The 21,503-nt window shown below is 45.0% G+C and overlaps 1 protein-coding gene across 1 annotated transcript in view; it reads right to left on the reverse strand.

Moving 5' to 3' along the window:
* The window catches only part of lrp1ab (low density lipoprotein receptor-related protein 1Ab), an 89,276-nt gene that overhangs the window by 55,972 nt on the left and 11,801 nt on the right, over nt 1-21,503 (reverse strand). Inside the window, exons 2-5 of the mRNA XM_080533896.1 lie at nt 20,243-20,365; nt 6,946-7,083; nt 514-633; nt 257-385 (exon numbers count right to left, since the gene is read on the reverse strand). Of these exons, the coding sequence (XP_080390022.1) occupies nt 257-385; nt 514-633; nt 6,946-7,083; nt 20,243-20,365 (510 nt within the window). The remainder of the gene's footprint in view (nt 1-256; nt 386-513; nt 634-6,945; nt 7,084-20,242; nt 20,366-21,503) is intronic.

Below are 21,503 nucleotides of genomic sequence, written 5' to 3' on the forward strand. Positions count from 1 at the left end.
GAGAGACAGAGGGAGACAGAGAGAAAGAGAGAGGGGGGGAGGTAGGAGAGGAAGGGAAAGAGAAGAGTGGGAAGGAAGGTCACACATTGGATGTATATCTCTGACATCTCTTCCCTGTAAATTCAATTGGAGCAGCAATATTATATTTAGCATTAACAAATCAACTGTATCCCAATCACTAGTTTGTATTATCTTTGAAGTAGAGTGTTCTATGGCAAGCATGCAGGCCTGCGGGTGTGTTTGTGTGTGTTCTCACCATTCTTGGCCTTGCAGGAGCGGTTGTCTGGCTGCAGGAGGTAGCCCTCCACGCAGCTGCAGGTGTAGGAGCCGTCCATGTTGGTGCACGTCTGACTGCACGTGCCGTACACGCCGCACTCGTTGAAATCTGGAGGAGAGTCACCGTCAAACAGTTAGCACTATAGTACGTCGTCAGGCCCAGGACATCAGGGGCACTGAACTGTACTGAACCCAATTAGGAAAGCTGTTAGCTTAGCCTAGCGTACCATCACTCACCTTTACAAGTCTTGCCATCCCCGCTAACCTCGTACCCACTGTTACAGTAGCACTTGGGTCCTTCGTGTGTTACGGAGCAGTTGACCTGACAGCCATGGCCGTCACAGCCTGGCGCGAGCTCTACGACAGAGAGAAAGACGGAGGAGATCACGGTGAGGTCGCAATGAGACAAAATACAGGGAATCCTAATTGGGAACACAGCAGGTGGGTCCCACACATCCAAGCCTCCTGGGTCATCATTGTGCAAACCCCCTGATCCAAAGAGAGGTAAACCCCAACAAAGAATAACAACATTCAAAAGGAGACCCTGTAAAGCAATTGCTCCCATGAGTCAACAGCGACCAAGCTTGTTTGCAGATCAGCTTGCTTATCTTAATCCTAGCGCTATCTTCACAGATGCCATACTGTTATATCCTATCTGATTCTCCAGTGTGTGTGTGTGTGTGTGTGTGTGTGTGTGTGTGTCGTTACAAGTTGTGCTGTGTTTTGGCCCTACAGTGACAGATGAGGTGATTTGGATGCAGAGAAAGATAAGAGTGCTTCATCCTCACCCTCCCCCCAGAAGGGAATGAAATAGGGACATCCGCACCCCCATCCCCCCCGCCCCCTTCCCTGCTGCAACAGATAAATAAGTGTGTCGTAGATGGAAGCGAGGAGGCCCTCGCCACATTAGGAATGATGATTTTGCATACAGCAGCTCGCACTCTAAATGAGTAAAAACCTACAGTACCTGAGGAAAGACTCAGATTGGGCCAAGTTCAGTACTCACTATTCATACTTCATTATTATTAATTAGAATTAATTCACTGGCTTTGCATAATTGGGAGGACACAGAGATCATTTACATACGGTATACTTTCTGACACTGTCTCTCATTCTCTCTCTCTCTTCCTCTTACTCACACACGCCAAAGCGCGCGCGCACACACACACACACACACACACACACACACACACACACACACACACACACACACACACTCACTCACTCACTCAAAAAGTGCTCATTTATGTTCAACATCACACCTCCCTCCCTCAGGTTCATACTATATGTACATGCTGATTTGAACAACACCCAACAACACGTGCCCCTCATGCTGTAGACATCAGCATGCCAACATGTCTACTTCAGAAGCGGAGATAAACCTGGCGGTATCAGAGGAGTGGCCACACAGCATGACTGTCTGTCTGGGAGAGAAAGGATTCTAGTTTGCCAACAAAGAGGTGCCAAGCAAGAGTCACACATGCCAAGATAACACACGCAAGGATGTGCACTGAACTCAGTGTCATCAAAGTGCTTCCAAAGCATCACCCTTGATAGTAATCATGCTTAAAATGTAATTGAAAACAAGTGTCAAATTGAGACATACTGTAGCCATGTTAAAACTACAGTACGATTCTACACAGACACAGATGCACATACACAGAGGCGCGCACACACACACACACACACACACACACACACACACACACACACACACACACACACACACACACACACACACAGGCTGAGGATGTGAATGGCTGCATTAGTGGCGTGTCCGTTGAGGTTGGCCAGAGCAGAGCGGAGGTTGGACCACTGAAGGGTCCTCGTAACATAAAGCCTGTGGCACTCTGGGCCACAATGAGTCTTTTGTTGAGTCCGCGCTGAGAGGAAGAGTCTTGGGGCAAACACTCCGGCCCGTATCAAATCCATTCACTGAGCCACACAGAGACACACAGTGCCAACGCTAACCAGGGCTCTGCCACCCCAAACATACACCCTTCACCACCAGGCCAGGGTGGCACTGTTTGCCATCCGCAAACCTCTTACCTTTCACAATGGAGTAGTACAACAAGCAGGAGCTATTGCCAAGAGTCCTCTGTCTTTCTCTAATCTAAACAACTTTGTTTTTCTGTGGGTTTCATAGAACAACACTTGGGGGCAGTGAGTCAGCAATTCAACATGTAGACATGTTCTGACTTCAGATGCCTTTCCGTGTGGTTGTAACAAAGAGGAGAGGAGAGCCAGTAATTGTGAATTAGGACATGGTTGTTTCACAGTTTAAAAGGTGGATTGGCATGCTCAACTCACTAAAACAATGTTTTGATAGTCTTTCGGGTGCAGGGTCACAAGGACACATGAAGCAAGGCTTCACAGTCCCAACACCAGCCAACTGTCCACAACAACAGAATCTGTCAGTGTGTGATGTGTGTTTGCTCTGTTCATTAACCCTGGCTAAATGGCTGACACACTCGGGCCTTGAGTGCTCAACAAGCATGTCAAAGCCATTGATCCCGTTTTTCCTCACCATGGAGGGGCACTTCACTAAGCTAAATCTCTCCAAAGCAAGTTAGCTGGAGAAAACATGGAGTTGCTATGGCCAGTGTAAGGAAGAGTTATCTACTTTGTGTCATGTAATACTGGGCAATGTTTGAGCCTGTACACATATACACGCACGCACGCATGCACAGACAGACACACAGACACACAGACTCACAGACTCACACACAAACACACACAGGTGAATGATACCGAGTGCTCTTGGAACCAGTCCAAAGCCAGGCTGAGGAAATATATACAAATTTGATGTTTCCTCCTTCGCCAGTAGCGGGGCCTTGACGATCAATATTTCAGCTGACAAGCTCTAAACATGGTGGGGTGATGATGATGATGATGATGATGATGATGATGGGGAGTGAAGGAGACTGGTATAGGGAACAGTCAGGATCCTGACTGTATTGAGACATACAGAAGCCCCCACGCCCCTCACCCACTCACAACCATAATCTCTTCTGAGACTCTTCGCTAACACCAGATACCACAGAGCCTACTTATCACTCACAGTCCCATTAATCTACAGTACTGTAAATACTAGCCTACATCAATAGACTTTAAGTAGGAGAGCAAAGATAAACAGACGAAGAGTGAAATAATACACCCACAACTGCATACTGAAGGCATACTGTAGGTTCTATTGATTCTCCTACAAGTGGCACTTAGGAGTGAGGAAGCTTCCCTGTCTACCTTTCCCTTCATCCAAGGTCGAGACATTCCTAACCCTCCGCTCTCACTCACCGTCTGGAGACGTGTCTGCACATGTCCATGTCTTCCCCTAGCAACTGACGGGAGCATGCCATTTCCTTTAGAGCTGCATGCACTAAAGCAGTTACCTCAATGGTACTACTACTAACTCATTTACACTACAGAGCTGAACTAGGCTCAGCTGAAGCAATGCTGGAAACCCAATCCATCAATTGACTGTGTCTTGTGTCAATGTCAAACTGTGTCTTGTGCATTCTACCAATGAATAGTATAAGGTGGGTCGTTTTAGGGAGCGAGGGAGGTTGCTTAGGTATATCAGTATATCAGACACCAAAGAGATAATGATGTTTCTGTGCAGTGGGGCACTGTGTGTGTGTGTGTGTGTGTGTGTGTATGTGTTTCCAGGCAGTGTGTATTTGCAGGCAGTTGTTTGCAGTCCCAGTAGACAAAGGGGGGCACACTAACTGAGAGCAAACACATCCATGGCAGGGACCAGAGTGGAGAGCAAACAGGGGCTAAACTAGGCCCAAACACTGGCAACTTGCTACAGACACAGACTCAACTAATATGCTAGTAAAATGGAACGTCACTCACTTTTTACACACTAACCTCGTCCCCGGGCTACATAATAAGCCTGAAATAACAACGACTCAAACCTGGCTTTCGTGGGAGTGAACTTAACGTAAAGTATTTTAACAATTACAATCCAGGAATCAAAAGTGATCAGTAAAGGGTAGTGGCCATAATGGGCAATAAACCTAGTTTTACAATATTTTACTGTTCCTGACTAATCAGATATATAGAGCAAGTTGCAGGCAATAAAACAGGTCTTGTCATGCAAAACACTCATAATGGCCAATAAACTAATTCAGGTCACTGAATCGAGATTGATTGATTCGATTATACATGTATTAAAAATGTTGACTGACTCAAAAACATGAAGTATTTCCACAGGCAAGAAATGCATGCATCGTTCATACGTAAACTAAAGCATCAGTGCAATAATCAGGTCTGCCATTTTGGCAGCGGGAGCAGAGATGAGCACTCGGTGGCACTGCTCTGACCCCATTCTCCGTCCTTATCAATTAACCACTTGTGAGAGGAGATTACGTGACAGGCCTTGACCCCTAAACTGCCCCCTTCACCCCCAGAGAGAGAGAGAGAGAGAGAGAGAGAGAGAGAGAGAGAGAGAGAGAGAGAGAGAGAGAGAGATGAGAGATGAGAGAGACTTCCTTCCTTTCTTTATACATGACAGATTCAGCAGGGCACGATGGCTACCATCATTTCATTGAGCCAACAATAAGGCCTTATCAGACGCGTGCGTCTCTGGTGTTTTGTCAATGGCCCTTGGGAACAAACTCTCAGAAGTATTAAATTATGTGTTGAAGTGAGGGCCAAGCAAAACTCAGACAGGATGTGACTAGCCCTGGCCTGGTTTCTGATAAGGCTGAAGACAGATCGCTGCTTCCTTCTATGTGAGTGGGGCTGCAGTGATAAGCGGAAGCAGCTAATTAATTCAGACAGGACAGATATATCTGATCAGCCTGGCACCCCAGCGCCAGTGCCAGTCTCAACGGCCCATATAGACAGCAGGCAGGGCAGGCCTAGCCTGGCAGGGCAAATCCTTCCAATCACTCTCTCACCCCAGCCCCTCCACCTCCCACACCTAGCCCCACATTATGAGCCTGCAATGGAAATGTATTGTAGTAGCGATAAAAAAACACTCCAGCCTGCATCCATGCCTCCTCTCCTCCTGTCCTCCCTTCCTTACTCCCCTTGTCAACAACTTTGGCATAATTACTTGGACACACAAAATGACAAAGTGAGCTTTGAGATGTCAGTGCCTGGGTACACTTGCACAACCCTGCAGTTTGTTCAAGCAAACACTGGGATGCTTGTGAAACCACTGGCTTTCCGTGAAACGGGGGTTCACAAACAACGTGGCAGAAAGTTCTAGCACACTGCTGTGGCTGTGTGTGTGTGTGTGAGTGTGTGTGTGTGTGTGTGTGTGTGTGTGTGGTGGTGGGGGGGGGGGTGTTTACTTCTGCCTCATGGGTACAGCTGGGCCTGTGTGCTTAGGGACAGGCAGTGTGTGTCATGACTAGATGACATCATCGGTGTTGTGCAAGGGCAGTTCTACTCGGTCACTGTAAGGGAGTCTGACACTTTCACCCACTTCATACAATTATGTAATTTTAATCTGATCCTTCCTCGCAGCTACAGTACCTCATGTGATTGTAAGAACAAAATACACAGAAAATTAAGAAAGTAAACTGATAGACCGTATTGTTCTGTATACTTTAGATAGGATACTGTTTGTGTACTTGACAGATATTTATGTGTTCTGGTAATCATCCAGACTATGTTCCGGGACTATGGTCTGATAAAGGAGACCTTGAAGAAATGTTTGTTGTACATGTTTGATGTTGTGAAACACAAAAAACAGCAGCCAAGATAGAAATATGAGCTAGATTACTAAATACGAGCTAGGTACAATAGAATCATCACATCTGACAACTGGCATAGCCAGGCAGACAGCAGCTTATGTTGACTGTGTGTCAGCACAGCACACACGTGGGATATCAGTCAGTCCCCTCTCTAGTCTAGCTATATAGGATCTGACCAGGCAACAGCTCAGGCAGCTACTTTCTGGGACAGCTCAGGCAGCCTTCCTGCTGAACGCTGTGCCAGCCAATCCTGCAGCAGCCTGCCAGAGCCTGGGCTCTTTTGTATTGAGCCACAATGCGACACTATGGACTCAATTTGCCCCTCTCTCTGACTAATTAATATCAGGGATTTGATGGGATTCTCCTCTATGGCCACAGGGATGAATGCTCGACTAGCCAGAGGCAGGACATGGCTTCAGAGCCTGCCTGATGGATAAATTAATGACTTTTCTCAGAGAGAGAGAGAAGAGAGCCAATGTGATCATGGTGGCCAGTTCATTAAAGTAGCTGAAGGGAGTGTTGATTGGACAGAGATTACCGTTTTGGATGGGAAGACAAAGAGACAGAGTATTTATAGAAACATGTCTCCCTGGTCATTCCTCACATGGCAAGGGCAACCCTTTGTCCCAATGAGAATGAAAGGATGGGTGAATTGAGTGCCTGCCTGTGTATGAATGTGTATAACAGAGAGGTATAGAAATACATCTTTTGAGAATAAAATTCAATATGTCAGTAAGAGAAAGAGACAGAAAACCTGCAGGTCTATATGATATGCAACAGTAACAGTGACATGACAAGAGTATCCCACCCTCTCTTTGAACCTCAAAATCAGAGTGTTCACACACCATGTGTGTTGTATAAACAGAGATCAGAGTCTTTGAGAGGATCAGTGTGTGTGTGTGTGTGTGTGTGTGTGTGTGTGTGTGTGTGTGTGTGTGTGTGCGTGGGGGGGGGGGGGTACCTCTGCAGTGCGGCCCCTCATCCCAGCCATCGGTGCAGTCAGGGATGCCGTCACACAGCCTGCTCATGTGAATACACACATCCAAGTCCAGACACCCATACTCGTTGGCAGGACACTGTGACACTCGGCTATGTGGACCTGTAAAACAATAAAAACACACACTATAAGGAACACATGCAGAACAATTTCAAAGGAGAACCAGGCAAAAACGCAACTTCAGTCCAAGAAAATAGTTGGAGAGTGAAGAACCGTAGTTGAACATTTAATCGTCATTCCGTAACATTGGCAATGGCTAAGATGTATCATCACAAACTCATCTATGAGATTATTCACACCGCACCAAAAAAAAACAGCAAGAGATGCACTTCTTTTCTCATTCTGTACCGCGGTCGCAAGTAATGGTAGATTTGGAGACGGCACGGGGGAAGATCAAAAGAAGAAAACATAATTAAAGTCAGATAGTTGGGGGCCTTCGGGATATTTTGGCGCAAATTTGTGCAAAAGCACCAAATTTGGCCCAGATGTAGCTATGCTCTAGTGATTTAGCCAGGGCGCCCGAGCCAACAACCGCCATGGTCGCCCTCTGAAATAGGTTTCGGCTATAACTTTTGAACCAAATGAACTAGAAATGCAAGCCTGGTGTCTATTTTATGTTTTTTGACTATTAGAAACACATTAGAATGCTTATATTCATGATTGGGTGTGTCTGGACCCCTAATTTGCATAATGCCATTTTTTTGTTTTGTTTGGCTTTTGGGTCAGGTCGATTGGCAAATATCAATGTCCTTGCTGTGACGTATTGCGTCGGTCTTGCAGGTGTGATGGGTGCCGCCAAATGCACTTCTGACATTGACATTCTCGGTTGCAGGTTGGCATCTTCTGTATTAGCTGCACAGGGTTTGAGGAACTCTGGACCATGGAGGACGATATCATTGAACACTCGTAAGGGTTCAGCAACAGATGTTGTGAGACAGTTGGACGGGAAGGAGCCGTCAAATGTGTGGGCTCGTTGTAAGCAGTACTTGTGTAAAACCAAGACGGCCCTCATCAACAGAATTGCCTCATCCTGAGCCAATTGTTCCTCTTAGCCACTTGTTCCTTGTTTGCGATGTAGGTTTCCCTCCCCTTCTGGTGTTCACTCTATTCAGGCAGATAGCTGAGGAGATGTTGCTTGACTGTTGTTGTGTGGGGTTCATAATCAGACACAAACACCTGTGTTCTTTCATAAGGTTCCTGTAGAGTTGCCGTAATAGAAGATTGTGAAGGAGGATCTGAATCCTCAACCAGAGCAACAATTTGTGCAATAGTTAGATGGTCAAAGGTTGTCCCCCACTCACTGGTAGATGCTTCCCCTTCTGACACCCTGGCCTGGCAGTGTCATGAGATGCTTGCCGTTTTGCTGCATATCGCAACATGAGATAACATTTGGCATGTAGTACACACCTGCTGCGTACACATCGGAAGCTTGTGTAACTAATCTACCAAGAAGCTAAACAATTTTATAGGATTCTGCCCAGCTTTTCAGATTGGAATCAACATTATCTGTTACTGCCTTGTGAAGGTCATCCATATTCTCCCCCTCACATAGGCTATAACACAATGAATGCCACAGGCTTTGGGTTGACATGATCAAAGCTTTTTAGGACTCACTACTAAGGAGGAGCCAACATCATACTTTGGAGCCCTTTTGACACGATAACTACTACAGTAGCTTCTACAGCGTTTGTGATGCATAGCATTATGTGTTTTAAGCGTTGCTGCAATACCTGAACCGTCATTCAACTGATCAATTGTAACATTAACAGAAGAATGAATGAATGAATGAATGAATGGTCTTTATTGTCATTGCTATAGTACAGGTACCAAACAACAAAATTTGGGAGGGGTGGCTCCCCAGAAGGAAGAACATTAGCAATAGCTAAGAAATCATTTTTTCCCTTTCTAGTGATACAAGTCCTTAATTTTTGGGTCTTTGCAATGATTCATCAGCATCTCATTGGCAGAGACAGCATAGGTCCCAATTAATGGTCCCGCTACTAGAGGTAGAGGTAGAGGCCATATTGTGATGACATAATACATGACTTAAGTGAGATTGATGAAATTGTAGCCTACATGTTGTCGTTGCAGGAAATAGTAGTTGTAGACAGAAGTAAAACAAGACAATACCTTATTTTCAGCATGTCTCCTATCAATTGAAATTATAAGAATGCATATATGACAATGGGCTGTGTTCGTGTAAACAGAAGAAGGCATCAGTCATTGTTATCTTGATAGCTAGCTACTGTAGAATATTACAGGCTGGCTCCACTACTAGTGTTGCGTCACCTCACCATCGGCGTTGCATTAACTTGACGTTGTACCTGCTCCACCGTCATTTGTTGCATATAAAAAGATAGATTTTTCCACCTCAAGTATCAGCCGTTCGTCATCCATTTCTGCAACAAGCTTCAAGCACCTGTGGTGATTCACAATTCGCAATAGCTGCGACCAGGCACGAGCTATAGAGTAGTTGGCTACAAGCATTTTCAATCTGGTATCTTCTCTATTAGTGGATTAACCGCTGTGGTGATTTAACTGATGATAAAAAGACATCAAGTAGACTACAAACAGAGCAAAACAAGAAAACAACACCAGAAAACAACCAATATACAATTATAACCAACAACCAATATACAATAGTAAATATACATTCGCGTTCGCCATCCGAAATCAAACTTTGCCGATTTTTTTTGGGGGGGACGCAACGTAGGCAGTGGAGCACCTTTCATTGATTACAAAAGCAACGTTCCCTGGCTGACAGCAATTCCGGACGCAACGCAGCGCAGACGCAACGCTCGATGGCCATAGTGGAGCCTGGGCGTTAGCTAGCCAGCTAACTAGCTAGCTAATGTTGTGAGGTGCAGAGAGCGGGATCCTGGAATTATTGTAAGATTATGAAAATGACTGATGATGAATGATGAATTATAACTTACGTGAGGAAGAAAATAGTAGTTGTACCGTAAACAGCTTTTTAAAATTGAAATTCAGGGGAGCTTAGGTGGCGTAGCGGGTTAAGCGCTGACAATGTAAGTTAACCGCAGGGTCCCCGGTTCGATTCCGGCCGGGGACATATCCTGCATGTCATCCCTCCTCTCTCTCTCACCCATCCTTCCTGTCTAAATCTTCACTGTAACTGTCAATAAAAAGGAAAAATATGAGTGGGACTGCCCCACTCAGAAAAATAAATAAATAAATAAAATAAAAATAATCAAATTCAAATTGTAACTGTCTTTAAGTTCACGAGGTCTGGCCCTCCCACATGCTCCCCAACATTAAAAATGGGTCAATATTGGATTTTTTATTTTTTATTTTCGGGGAGCTGCCATCTTGGAAATATGCAAATTAGGGGTCCAGACACACCCAATTATAAATATAAGCATTCCAATGTGTTTCTAATGGCCAAGAAACATAAATAAGACACCAAGTTTTTATTTGAAGCTAATTTGGTTCAAAAGTTATAGCCAAAACCTTTTTCGGAGGGCGGCCATATTGATTTGGCCGCCATGGCGACCCCAGTGGTCGCTGGCTCGGGCGCCCTGGCTAAATCATTAGCGCATACTCTGAGCTACATCTGGGCCAAATTTGGTGCTTTTGCACAAATTTGCACGAACATAGCCTCATATAGCCCTAAGGCCCCCAACTAAGAGCAGTGTTGGGCAGTTTCTATCTAATCTCCTCTCGGTGAGACTGCAATGGAAAGGTACTCAGTGTTATCTGACCCGTCAGCCTGTTAGGACCTAGCCCAGACATTCAGTGGCCTGGCTGAGCGATAAGTGGGCCACAGATGGACATAAAGATGTCTGTTTACGTTTCACTGTCCTTTGTCCAGACCACGGACTGACCCCAGAGAACACCTCAGTCTATTAACAAGTGAACAGGCCTTTGTGTTGCCACAGTGGATGTGGGATCTCAAGCCTCTTTGCTAGACCAGGAGTATGGGGGTGATCATACCACAACAGAGAGTACACCAGCTCTCTCTCAAGCATGCACAAGCGCGCGCGCACACACACACACACATGCACTTTACTACTCATGCACAGAGATTGTCAATTTATATCTTATGACCAAAGTCCTGTGTAAGGGAAAAACTATTTGCACTGTTTGTCTTGGCTGTTTAACTCTCTCTCTCTCAACCCATTTTAGAAAAATACAAACAAGAGAAAAAACGTCATCTCCTGCACAGAAAAAAAATCACTGTGTGGTTCTTCTGGCCTCAACACTATTATTGACATCTACCATGAAGCATTGTACAGTACCACACTCCTACAGAATCTTCAAGAGGTTGGTGAAACCAGTATGGTCCCTCTTTCTCGGCTCCAACTGAGGTTCAGAAATAAAGAATAAGAAAACATTTGCTTTGGGGTGTTTTTGCATGGTTTCGATTTTCATGAAATAATACATGCTATGCCTTAGTGTCCTATATTCATGAAAGGTGAGGTATAACTGGTACATGGTGTTCCTGTTTGGTGTGGTACTGAATGTACTGAAAGGGTAAGATCAGTAATATTCTCGCTCTCAATCACCACAGTGGAATCGCTAAGCCTGTGCTTGGAGACACCACTGGATGAGGTATGTCAAGCTGGGCCTCGCTGGGCCTTTGGATGGCCCAAGGTAAACCGAGAAGAACTCATTTATGAAATCATGATCCTTATACTCATCACACCGATTAGCTGTCATAGACAGTGGATACAACAGCTGCCTAAGGACAGCGACAGCAGCCAGTCACTCTTTTTATTTTCCACGGCTGCAGTCTATTGTATGGTGATGAGACGTTGCTGTAGAGCATTAGGGGGGGGGGGGGGGGGGGGTAAACCTGGCTCAGAGGTAGAACAGCAGGTACCCACTCCAGGGTGTATCTCATAACTAGACCTCCCGCAGTCTTGTCCTCTCTAAGATACTCTGCTCTACATTCAATAAACTCTGAACCAGGGGATTTCACAACAACTGCAGCACAAGTATTACACAAACAGTACTTGAATTAGCATCACACAAATGCAGTGCCTGTCACTCCTCAAGAGGCAGCCTGAAAATGTTGTCTATTGAAAGGCGTAGAGACACACAGGTTTTAGAGGGTAATGGTGATAACCTTGTTGTAATGTCCTGTTTTGGTGTATTGACCAGATGTGTGTGTACATAAGGGCTGAGAGGTGAAGATGGAGCTCCTCTCTGCAGCAGAGCCTCTCTGCTCCGTCCCACTACCATGTGCTCTGGTGTGCCCACTCACTGCAGGCTGCAGCCTCCTGGCACAGTGACAAACAAAGCAGAGCCCAAATCCAGCTCTTCAAGCGTAACATACTCATCTCTTCAGTATCCCCCCCCCCCCGTCTCTTCTCATCCTTAACCACTGGGCAGACAGAGCTACTAGAGACATAGCATACAGGATCATGGTAATGACGGTGAGCAGTAGTGTGACTAGCAATGTTAGAAAGTCCCAGTGGCACCTCATCGTGCCAATACAGTACATTCCACAAAAAGAAACTGTCTCTCGACCAGGTCCCAATCAATATACAGTTATATCTTGGCTAGAGTTGAATAGGGAGAAGTCAATACCAAGGACAATAATTAATAGCTGGAGAATTAATAGCTTTGAAGTAAGGACAATGACAGTGCACTCTGCTCTCCCTGTTGCCATTTGGGAAGTTGTTGGCCGTGTTGACACGGGCTCCTTCACACAGGCAAAGGCCGGTTCCTTCCTCATCTGGCAGTGACACCGGTGTACCGCTGTGTGCAGCCACAGACAGGAAGACAAAGGGTTTCCATCAATCTCTTTCTTCCACAAACACAATTCAGTTTCAAAGCTCAGTGTTTCCTTAACAAATATTCTACGGATAAAAAAAAATCGCCATGCCTACAAACAATCCATATTCCATTAAAATAATTGGATTTTGTCATTGTGCTCTAAGATTTTCAGAATTTCCACAAAGGCAAATTCCCTGCAATTAAAGAGCCATGATGTGCAATCAAACAAACATGAGGTACATAGATCTTCATAATGGCTTTTTATTTTCAGAAATGAGATTGCAGTTTGGAATTCAGTTTATAAGAAAATATATTATAATTATCAGCACATTACGATATGGTGCTATGATGGAGAATAGCAAATGATACAGAAGGATGGGACCACTGCACAATATATATTCAATTCCATAACAATTAACTTCTGTACTGATTATTCCCCCAGCCATGATATGAATAGCATACGGTTTGAGTGTGGAGGCCCAGGAGACAAAGAAGCACGGTGAATGAGAACAATGTATGGAGCTCAGTAGCATGGAGCCAGAGCACTTTATGCATAAACAGAAAGGGAAAATTACATCCCTGATTCCCATTAGGGGAGAGGAAATTGCATTATTCCAATGAACTCTCTCATCACCTAACATTGATACTAAATGGAGGAGAGTGTATCCTTGCTGTCTCTTATTATAGTGTTCAATGGAGCTGACCTGACCTCACCAGAAGGTGGCCTCAGGATGGTAAAGACAGAGTCTCTACCCCACTGTGTCCTCCCCCAATACTTCAACCAAACCCTACTACACCCTCTAGCCCCCCCCTTGCACCACAACCCCCCCCCCCCCCCCACCCTCCCCCACAAACACACACACACACACACACACACACACACACACACACACCAGTCCCTGTGGTTACATAATGACCTTAAATTCTGATCCCCTGTCGAGCTTTTGTCCTCTGCATAAAATCCTGCGTTTATTCCCCCCCTTCAGGGGACCATTGCAGACTCTGACTCCCATTCAAACTGCTGTCAGCTCTAATGAACATGTTCAACAGGGAGACAGGCCTGGCTAGTGACTACTCTGGAATCACACTGTACACAGTACAAACACATGCATGCTCTGCCCTCTCTAACCTTACCCGTCCTCAACAGGCACATCCCTTACACACTATGAGGAGTCTCAAAACAAATCAACTGACCAACATGAATTCATCTGCGGTGCAAAACAAGTCGGATTTCAAATGTGGTCAGACAAGCACTTGACAATGTGAAAGTTACAGTTGTGGGCAAAGGTATTTTCTGTAGAACATTCATGATACCATTCTGAAAACCTCCAAGACCTCTAAATTAATAAATACCAGTACAGCATTTTCTAAATGTTTTAGATCTCTCAATGTTGTCGTTGGCATTCCATGAGGGTTTGTCTGTGAACAGAATATTAAATGTTCCTTTACCACTTCTGGTGGTAGTCTCTTTGAATAGAATGCAGTTTGGAAAGGTTTTCATGACATACTAAACACTAAACGACAGACTAAAAGGGGACAACAAAACAATGAAGTCTGAAACAGCTACACAAGAGGAAAAAGTGGAGATGAGATGAGACTTGAGGAAGAGAGAACAGAGGCAGCTCGCTATGTCTAGATCGTCAGCAGGGGTGGAGAGATAGACAGGGAGACAGACGGAGAGAAAAAGAGAGCTAGGGCGTAGATTAGATGCAGTAGAGAGGGGGAAGCGGTGCCTGGCTGGCGTGAGAAAGGCCTGTGTTCTCTGGTTGCTAATAGGCCGGTGAGGCTGAGGAGGGCTCAGGGCCACCGACCAGAGGGATTTACTGGGCTTTGCTTATTCCTCTGTGCAAGCGTCTGCCCCAGCAGCCCCTGCTAATAGGACAATGAGCAGAGCTCATAACCTCTACCCGTACACTACACACACAGGCTGGCCCTACTACTGTACTAAGACTAGTTTTAAAAAAAGATTTCATACAAGCTTTGCAAACCCATTCCCCTTTCTTCAGCCTGAATACTAATCTGCTCATTTTCTTATGTACAAAGGCTTCTGTCTCTTGGATCATGGATCCATTCCCTGACACTCCTCTGGTTCACAGACGTTTCCTCTGCTGGTGCCTCCATCCCTCCTATCTCCCTGCCCCTGCAGTCTGCTCTTCCCGGTCACCTTAGAGAGGCTGCTGAGGCGTGACAGACTGACGGCCCAGACAAAGGGACACCCTGGCAAGCTTCCAGCCGGGGCTCAAGGGCACGAGATGGACGGATAACCTTGATGTGTGGCCTGGCCATCTTGGCCAGCTGCATGGAGCCGATAACTCAATCTCCCAGGCTTCCCTGCCCAGAGCCTCAGGCCACAAAGAGTATCCTCCACCATGGGCCTATGTGTATGTGTGTGTGTGTGTGTGTGGGCACTAGGTTGGTGTGTTGGACTGTAATGATACCCATGGACACACCTCATCATTCCTTTCTAGTCACCTTTAGCCTTTGGATAAACTAGAACATTGCAAACTGAAAAACCCCAGCGGAGATGGTATAGTTACAAGCATGTACTAGACTAGAGTTAGAGTTTGGATGATTTTATAGAGCAGGAGTCTGGCATTGCTGGGGCTGGGTGCCCCCATAGGGATAGGGAGTGGCTGGACGTTAACAAGTGCTAATTGTGTCAAGTTATCAGCTCATTTTCTCTCACTGAATGGAAGTGGTTAACATACCATCTGAATAAAAGGGCAGGCCATTTACATGATTCACATGCATTTCACCCCCCACCGGGGTGCCCTCTCATGGACATTTGCATGTTAAATAAGGGGAAAAGTTTAACATAGAATTAGGGGTAGTAAATTGTTCTATGAGTGCTTGGATCATGAAAAGGAGTCTTTTACAGTAAGAGTTTTTCCTCATAAAGGAGAAAGTGCTTACATTCTAAGGCCTATTCAAACATCTGTTCCCATTTGGTCTAAACCACAATGAATGTGGCTCATGCAAGCATCATCTAATTGCATGCAGACTTCAGAAGTTGTTCCTCTGAACGTGTTTTTTGAAATCGCAAACCTCTGAATGGCTAGCTGGAGCCAGCATTATGACACAGCAGATTGTAATGTAAAACGTTGGTTTGTCGATGACAGTTGTAGTTCTAAAATGTATGTAGGGTTATAGTCAGTCCTTGCTAAGTTACAATGATAGTCATTGAATAGATTACTGTGTGTTGTTCCTAAAATGCATACAAAGATGAGTTAGTTATGCAGGATGTCATTGTGCAATTTTGTCTGACGAACTACTACCATGTAAAATGCTGAAACATGTCATGACTCATGACCTCATTATGTTACACTCCATTATCCATACAACAGGGGAAAAAACTATGAACGAAAAGCCGGGAAATCCATAAGTGCCCTTTTGCTGACGGTGCTCTGGCAAAATAGCAAAAATAGTGTAGAGAGACAGGGGAGCTTACAGAGCAGCTTGTCTCGATGGATTTGTTTTAGCTTTTTCATCTTTACCTGCAATAGATTAACTCCTCATTTTACTCTGGCACAGGCTGTCAAAGACGCCCCCCCCCCTCCCCCTCCCCCGTCTCTCTCTCTCTCTCTCTCACACACACAAAAAATCTGAGCGCTTTAATTACATCTCTCTAACCCCACCTCATCAATCCTGTATTCTGAGTGTGTCTGTGTGGATTCCTGGGTGAGCCTCTGCTTCCTGTGCTGTGACCATTAGAAGGGATTCCAGAGGTAAGTCCCCGTTATGTAGTCTGCTCAGCTGCAAGCAGGGTACGCCAACCTCAGCCTCACATGTACACCCCTGACAAAGACACACACACACACCACCACCCTCCTAATCAGAGACGTCTTCATAAAAGCCACTGTATTATTACTTAGATACAGATTCAACAACATATTGTAACAGCTTTAGGGCTAGTGCAGTATCTATCTACCCTCCCAGTATCCACCCTCCAGTCCTGAAGGCTACTTTGTGAGCCCAGAGCTGATGGGTAATTGAGGTGAAGGCACTTGTCCAAAAACAATTGAAACCATGCAGCGCAGGGAGCCAGCACAGTCCCGAGGAGAGGGCCTGAAAAGGTCACACCTGCAGACAAGGGCCTGTGCAGACGGCCTGCTGATGGGTATCTGAGTGTGCAGTGTGCTGAGGGCTGTGGGAGAGACACCCAGGGCCTGTGAGTGTGACGGCCCTATATCTGGCTAAGCGCCAACCCAACAGCCAGCCTCCCCATCTCAGCCTCAGCCCCCTGAGGCAACAAGGTGGCCCCCGCTGCGAACAAGGCTGGAGATGAGATGATGCACTGTACCAACCCCCGGCATCAACAACAACAACCTCAACTACTGTGTGTCAAAGTTCCATGTTAGCCCTTGCTCCAGCTTTACAGTGTCTGAGTCTGTCTTTACCCCCTCAGGATGATTACAGCTTAGGTGAATAGAAGGGGAACGACAGTGCAATTAGGGCCCCCAGACAGAACAACACTGTAGCATTGCTGTCTTCCTGCATGCAGGTACCCATGGTTCAAAGATCCCCAACCAGACAAAACCACACACATTTACAACACCCAGCATTCAGACTGGAGGTGAATTTATTGCCGTTGTAAACCAAACAGGTGGCAGTTACCTATATTATTGATATTGTCTGAAGCTCGGTAGTGGTAAGATCTATTAGGATCTTTTGCTAATTGCCCATTGTGTGGATTGGCGGTATAATCGTCATCATAAGAGCAAGGGTTCAGTGTTGCAGTAGAGAGGGAGCTCCACGTTGCTTTACTCTTACTCTTTACAGTGAGTGCCCTTTTCCTAATGATATATTGACCTACTTAAAGAAATAAGTAAGCCCCATGTTGGCTGCGAGCACTGCCTGCACGGCATGTCACAATCTCTGATTTACAGGACAGCAAGACCGCAGGGCGATCCTGCACAAAGATAGAACAACAGCCAGACAGGGCAGAGAGAGAGAGAGAGAGAGAGAGCGAGAGAAAGGGAGGGTCTGAGACAATGAGAGAAAAGTGTGTTTGCCTTGTGAAATCTGGGTGAAACACATACCTTGGAAGCCAATCTGCTAGTTAGTAATTAACTGGAACTGGTGATAATGCTGTAATTATAGTTGCATGCAGCACTCTGATTAACATCAACATTAACACATAGAAGTAGACTGTGGTTCGGAGGCATGTCAAAACTAAACCAGGGAATTTTGATTGCAACCCTTGACTTTTCAACTGAGCTCTGTGCAGAACGCCAAGCCCGACACAGAGACTTCTACAGAGGCTGACTATTGATTTAGTAACCAACTTTCTACTTTTGGAATCTGTGAAACAAGGGACACCTTGAACTCCCCAAATACAAATAGATACTGTACATGGATATGTGTATACATCAGCTCTGCTGTCTAAGCCTATGGGACATCCTGCTGAATCCACAGTTCAGTCTCTCCTCGGTTGATAAGTGGCCTGCTCTGGGGCTCTGGGACAGTGGGCTGCTCTGCTATCTCCATATGGTGTTGGAGCTGTTGTCAAGAGGCTTCAATGTTTACAGCCTGTTGGGCTGAATGGCTCTCATGCTGTTGCTTTTCCAGCAGGGGGGAGCCAAGGAAGATGACCTGCAAACGGCTCTACCCCCCTTAAATGGAAAAGCAGAGATGAAAAGCAGCAGGTTTCTCCATTCCTCTGAGCAGGGTCTTTAATAACCTCCAGCCTGACAGTCCTCCAAACTCCCTGTCCTGCGCGTCTAGACTGACTCCAACCCACTCACTATCCCGTCTAACCTCCATCATTCCAAACAAACACTTGGCTCTAATGGATGAGGCTCTTAGAGTCAGCTTGCCTTTTGACAATAGCTGGTGTTACCCACCTCTGACTTTCACAGTATTATTGAAAAAGCTATAATTTTGACTGCATTCTGTTGCATTTATACAGGCTTTATTTGTAGTTCATCAACACTGTATTATTTGTTTCTAGGTATATCTTATTATGAAATAAACTGTCAATTGAATGTATGCAATAGTTGTTTGATCAGTATGTGGCTGCAAGCTTATAATGTGCACCAATTTATTAAACCAGCTATAAAGCCGTAATGAAGTCATTACGGTCAAGTAATACCAAAGTATAAAACTACAATGGATAACAGAAGGTACAGTGAATCTAATTGCTGAAAAACTATTTTTTTTAGAAAGAGATTTTATAATAGACTAATGAAATGCTTGCATGACGAGTTGGGTTTGAATTGAGAAAGAAGGAACAGTGCTGACTATGTGAAGTGTGTAATTGAGCAGAACAGATCCTGATGTTCAGGGGAAACATGCTTTCCATACAGTACTTTTTGTCCAGATGAAACAAGGCATTGTCTATGTGAACAAATCACATAAGTAGTATGGAAATTTCACTCTGCTCAATTGCTTTGGCAGGATAAAAAGGCTGAAATGCAGTTAATGAATAAAAGGTTGACATCATGAGAGTCATTGAGTTTAAAGTCTTTTGCTACTCTTTTTAATCGTCAAGCAGGGAATAATAGTACAGGTCAATTATATTAACCAACAAATGCGGGAGAGTGACAGAGGAATGAGGTTTGCACAGTTAAACTGACTCTTTACTTTTTTTTTTATTATCTCTAAGCAACTCATTTCATCTCTGACGTTTAAAAAACGTTGGTCGGGGGAGATACAGGAAATGAGATACAAGAGAACTTTGAGTGTGACCCTTCGGGAGAGCCCTTGACCTGTCCAGGGAATTGAATCTATGCTCAGGAGATGAAGTCCAAATAAAGTTAACTTCCTCTATCTCAACACCTATGTTAATGTTTTGTTTTTATTCAGCACAGAACAACAGAACAGAATTTATAACACTCAGCTATTTCATACATATTGAATCCAAAAGGCCCATCTGTGAATACTTAATGGTGTTTTCACCAGCAATAACAAATGCCTTCATTTTGGGTGTCAGCCACTCGTCTCCCTATGCCAGAGGGTTGTGAGAATGTTTGTGGCATGACAGATGTAAGGTGTGGCACGCAAAGACATTAAAATCTCCATCACAGTCTAAACACACTCAAAGCACTAAGAGTTTCTGGGTGCCATGATGATGGCGAAGGGTGGCAGATGTGAGTGTCTGGGACAAAACTCTCAGAGACGACACAGATCACCCAAAGTTCAGACAAGAGCGGACACATCCCTGAACAACCAGACTAAACAACAGCCCATAATTAGAGCTATAACTCACTAGAGCAGCCTGGGCAGACTCTGCACTGGTGTCCTTCACAGAGAGGGCATAGCTTGATCATGTTCTCAGACCCAAATTAAACTGCCTGAACATGTTTTATTTAAGTAATTGGTGAGCGGTATCCCTGGCATGAATGCACAGTATATGATATCATGTGTGAAACACAATCACAAGCCTTTGAGGATCCTTAGATAAGTGATGCTAAAACGAAAAGGATCAAATCTACAGAAATCCTGAGGAAACCTACTACTGGGTAGCACCACTACCATTTGCCAAGTCATAAAACACAGAGACTTGAGAGCAGTTACTTACAGATATCAGGTGATTCGTCTGATCCATCTGGACAGTCCTTTTCCCCATCACAGCGCCAGCCTTTAGAGATGCAGGTCACCTGGTCCTTACATACAAACTGCTTTGGGCTGCAGGTCTTTGCGGCTGAAACAGAAAAAACACAAAGTATAAGCATACAATTTATTTTAATTTTTTTCATACCTTTGCTAAGGGCTTACATCTAGGAGGTAACAGTTAGGACATGCATTGCTAAACTAACATTTTGGGGGGTCGGAAGACAAGGCTGTGTGTACTATCTGTGGTGGAATTTTCCAGACTTGTGGAAGTAGATCCTAGTCTCGGCCCAGGGCACAGTGATATGCATTCTTTTACATTTAGCATGTCACTCTGCCCTAGGCCGAGACTAAGTTCTACTTCCAGTATATCTCACATGCTAGCATCATCCCAAGTTCACAACTACCGGTATGCTATGTATCAAGCCACAACGGGACGCCTCATTCAGAAAACCTCTCAGCAACTTGTTCCTTTTAGTTTGAGTTTGTTTGATATTTATTTCATTTTCCCATGCAGACGTAGCCGTTTTCATTCTGCTTTATGAGTTGTGAGTAGTTTTTCAACAAAACCCACAGAGGTCTTTTCATGTCGAGCGGCACAGAACTGTGCATTCACTCACTCTCTGAACTCTGAGAAAGAGCCTAGCGTGGTATTTCTGAGCAGTAAGTCAGCAGAGATTGTTGAGGCGTACCACAGAGTAGCCCTTGCAGCCCACTGGCAGTCTGGCACTGCCCCACTGCTGACATGGTTAGACTCAGCCACACTGCCCCACTGCTGACATGGTTAGACTCAGGTTAGACTCAGCCACACTGCCCCACTGCTGACATGGTTAGACTCAGGTTAGACTCAGCCACACTGCCCCACTGCTGACATGGTTAGACTCAGCCACACTGCCCCACTGCTGACATGGTTAGACTCAGCCACACTCAGGGAAACATTGTAAACCTCCACTGTAATTAGACCAGTCCAAGTGAGTCTATATTGTAGCACTGTATCAATCTGTCCACAAACTACACATGTGTCCCAAAGGAAGAACAGACCTGATCAAAGTCATCTCTCCAGATGTGGTCCACTTTCTGTTTAGTGTTAACATAAAGCATTTAAAACATTTCCAAAACAACTGGTAAAAAAAGGAAACAAAGAAAAAAAGAAGAACTGTTTCAGACAAAAATAAACAAGTTCTCCAAAATAGTGTACTACAGTGCACTAAGTTTTAGTTAAATATATA

This window comes from Nansenia antarctica (assembly GCF_963989245.1).
Source record: "Nansenia antarctica genome assembly, chromosome: 6".
Lineage (NCBI taxonomy): Eukaryota > Metazoa > Chordata > Actinopteri > Argentiniformes > Microstomatidae > Nansenia > Nansenia antarctica.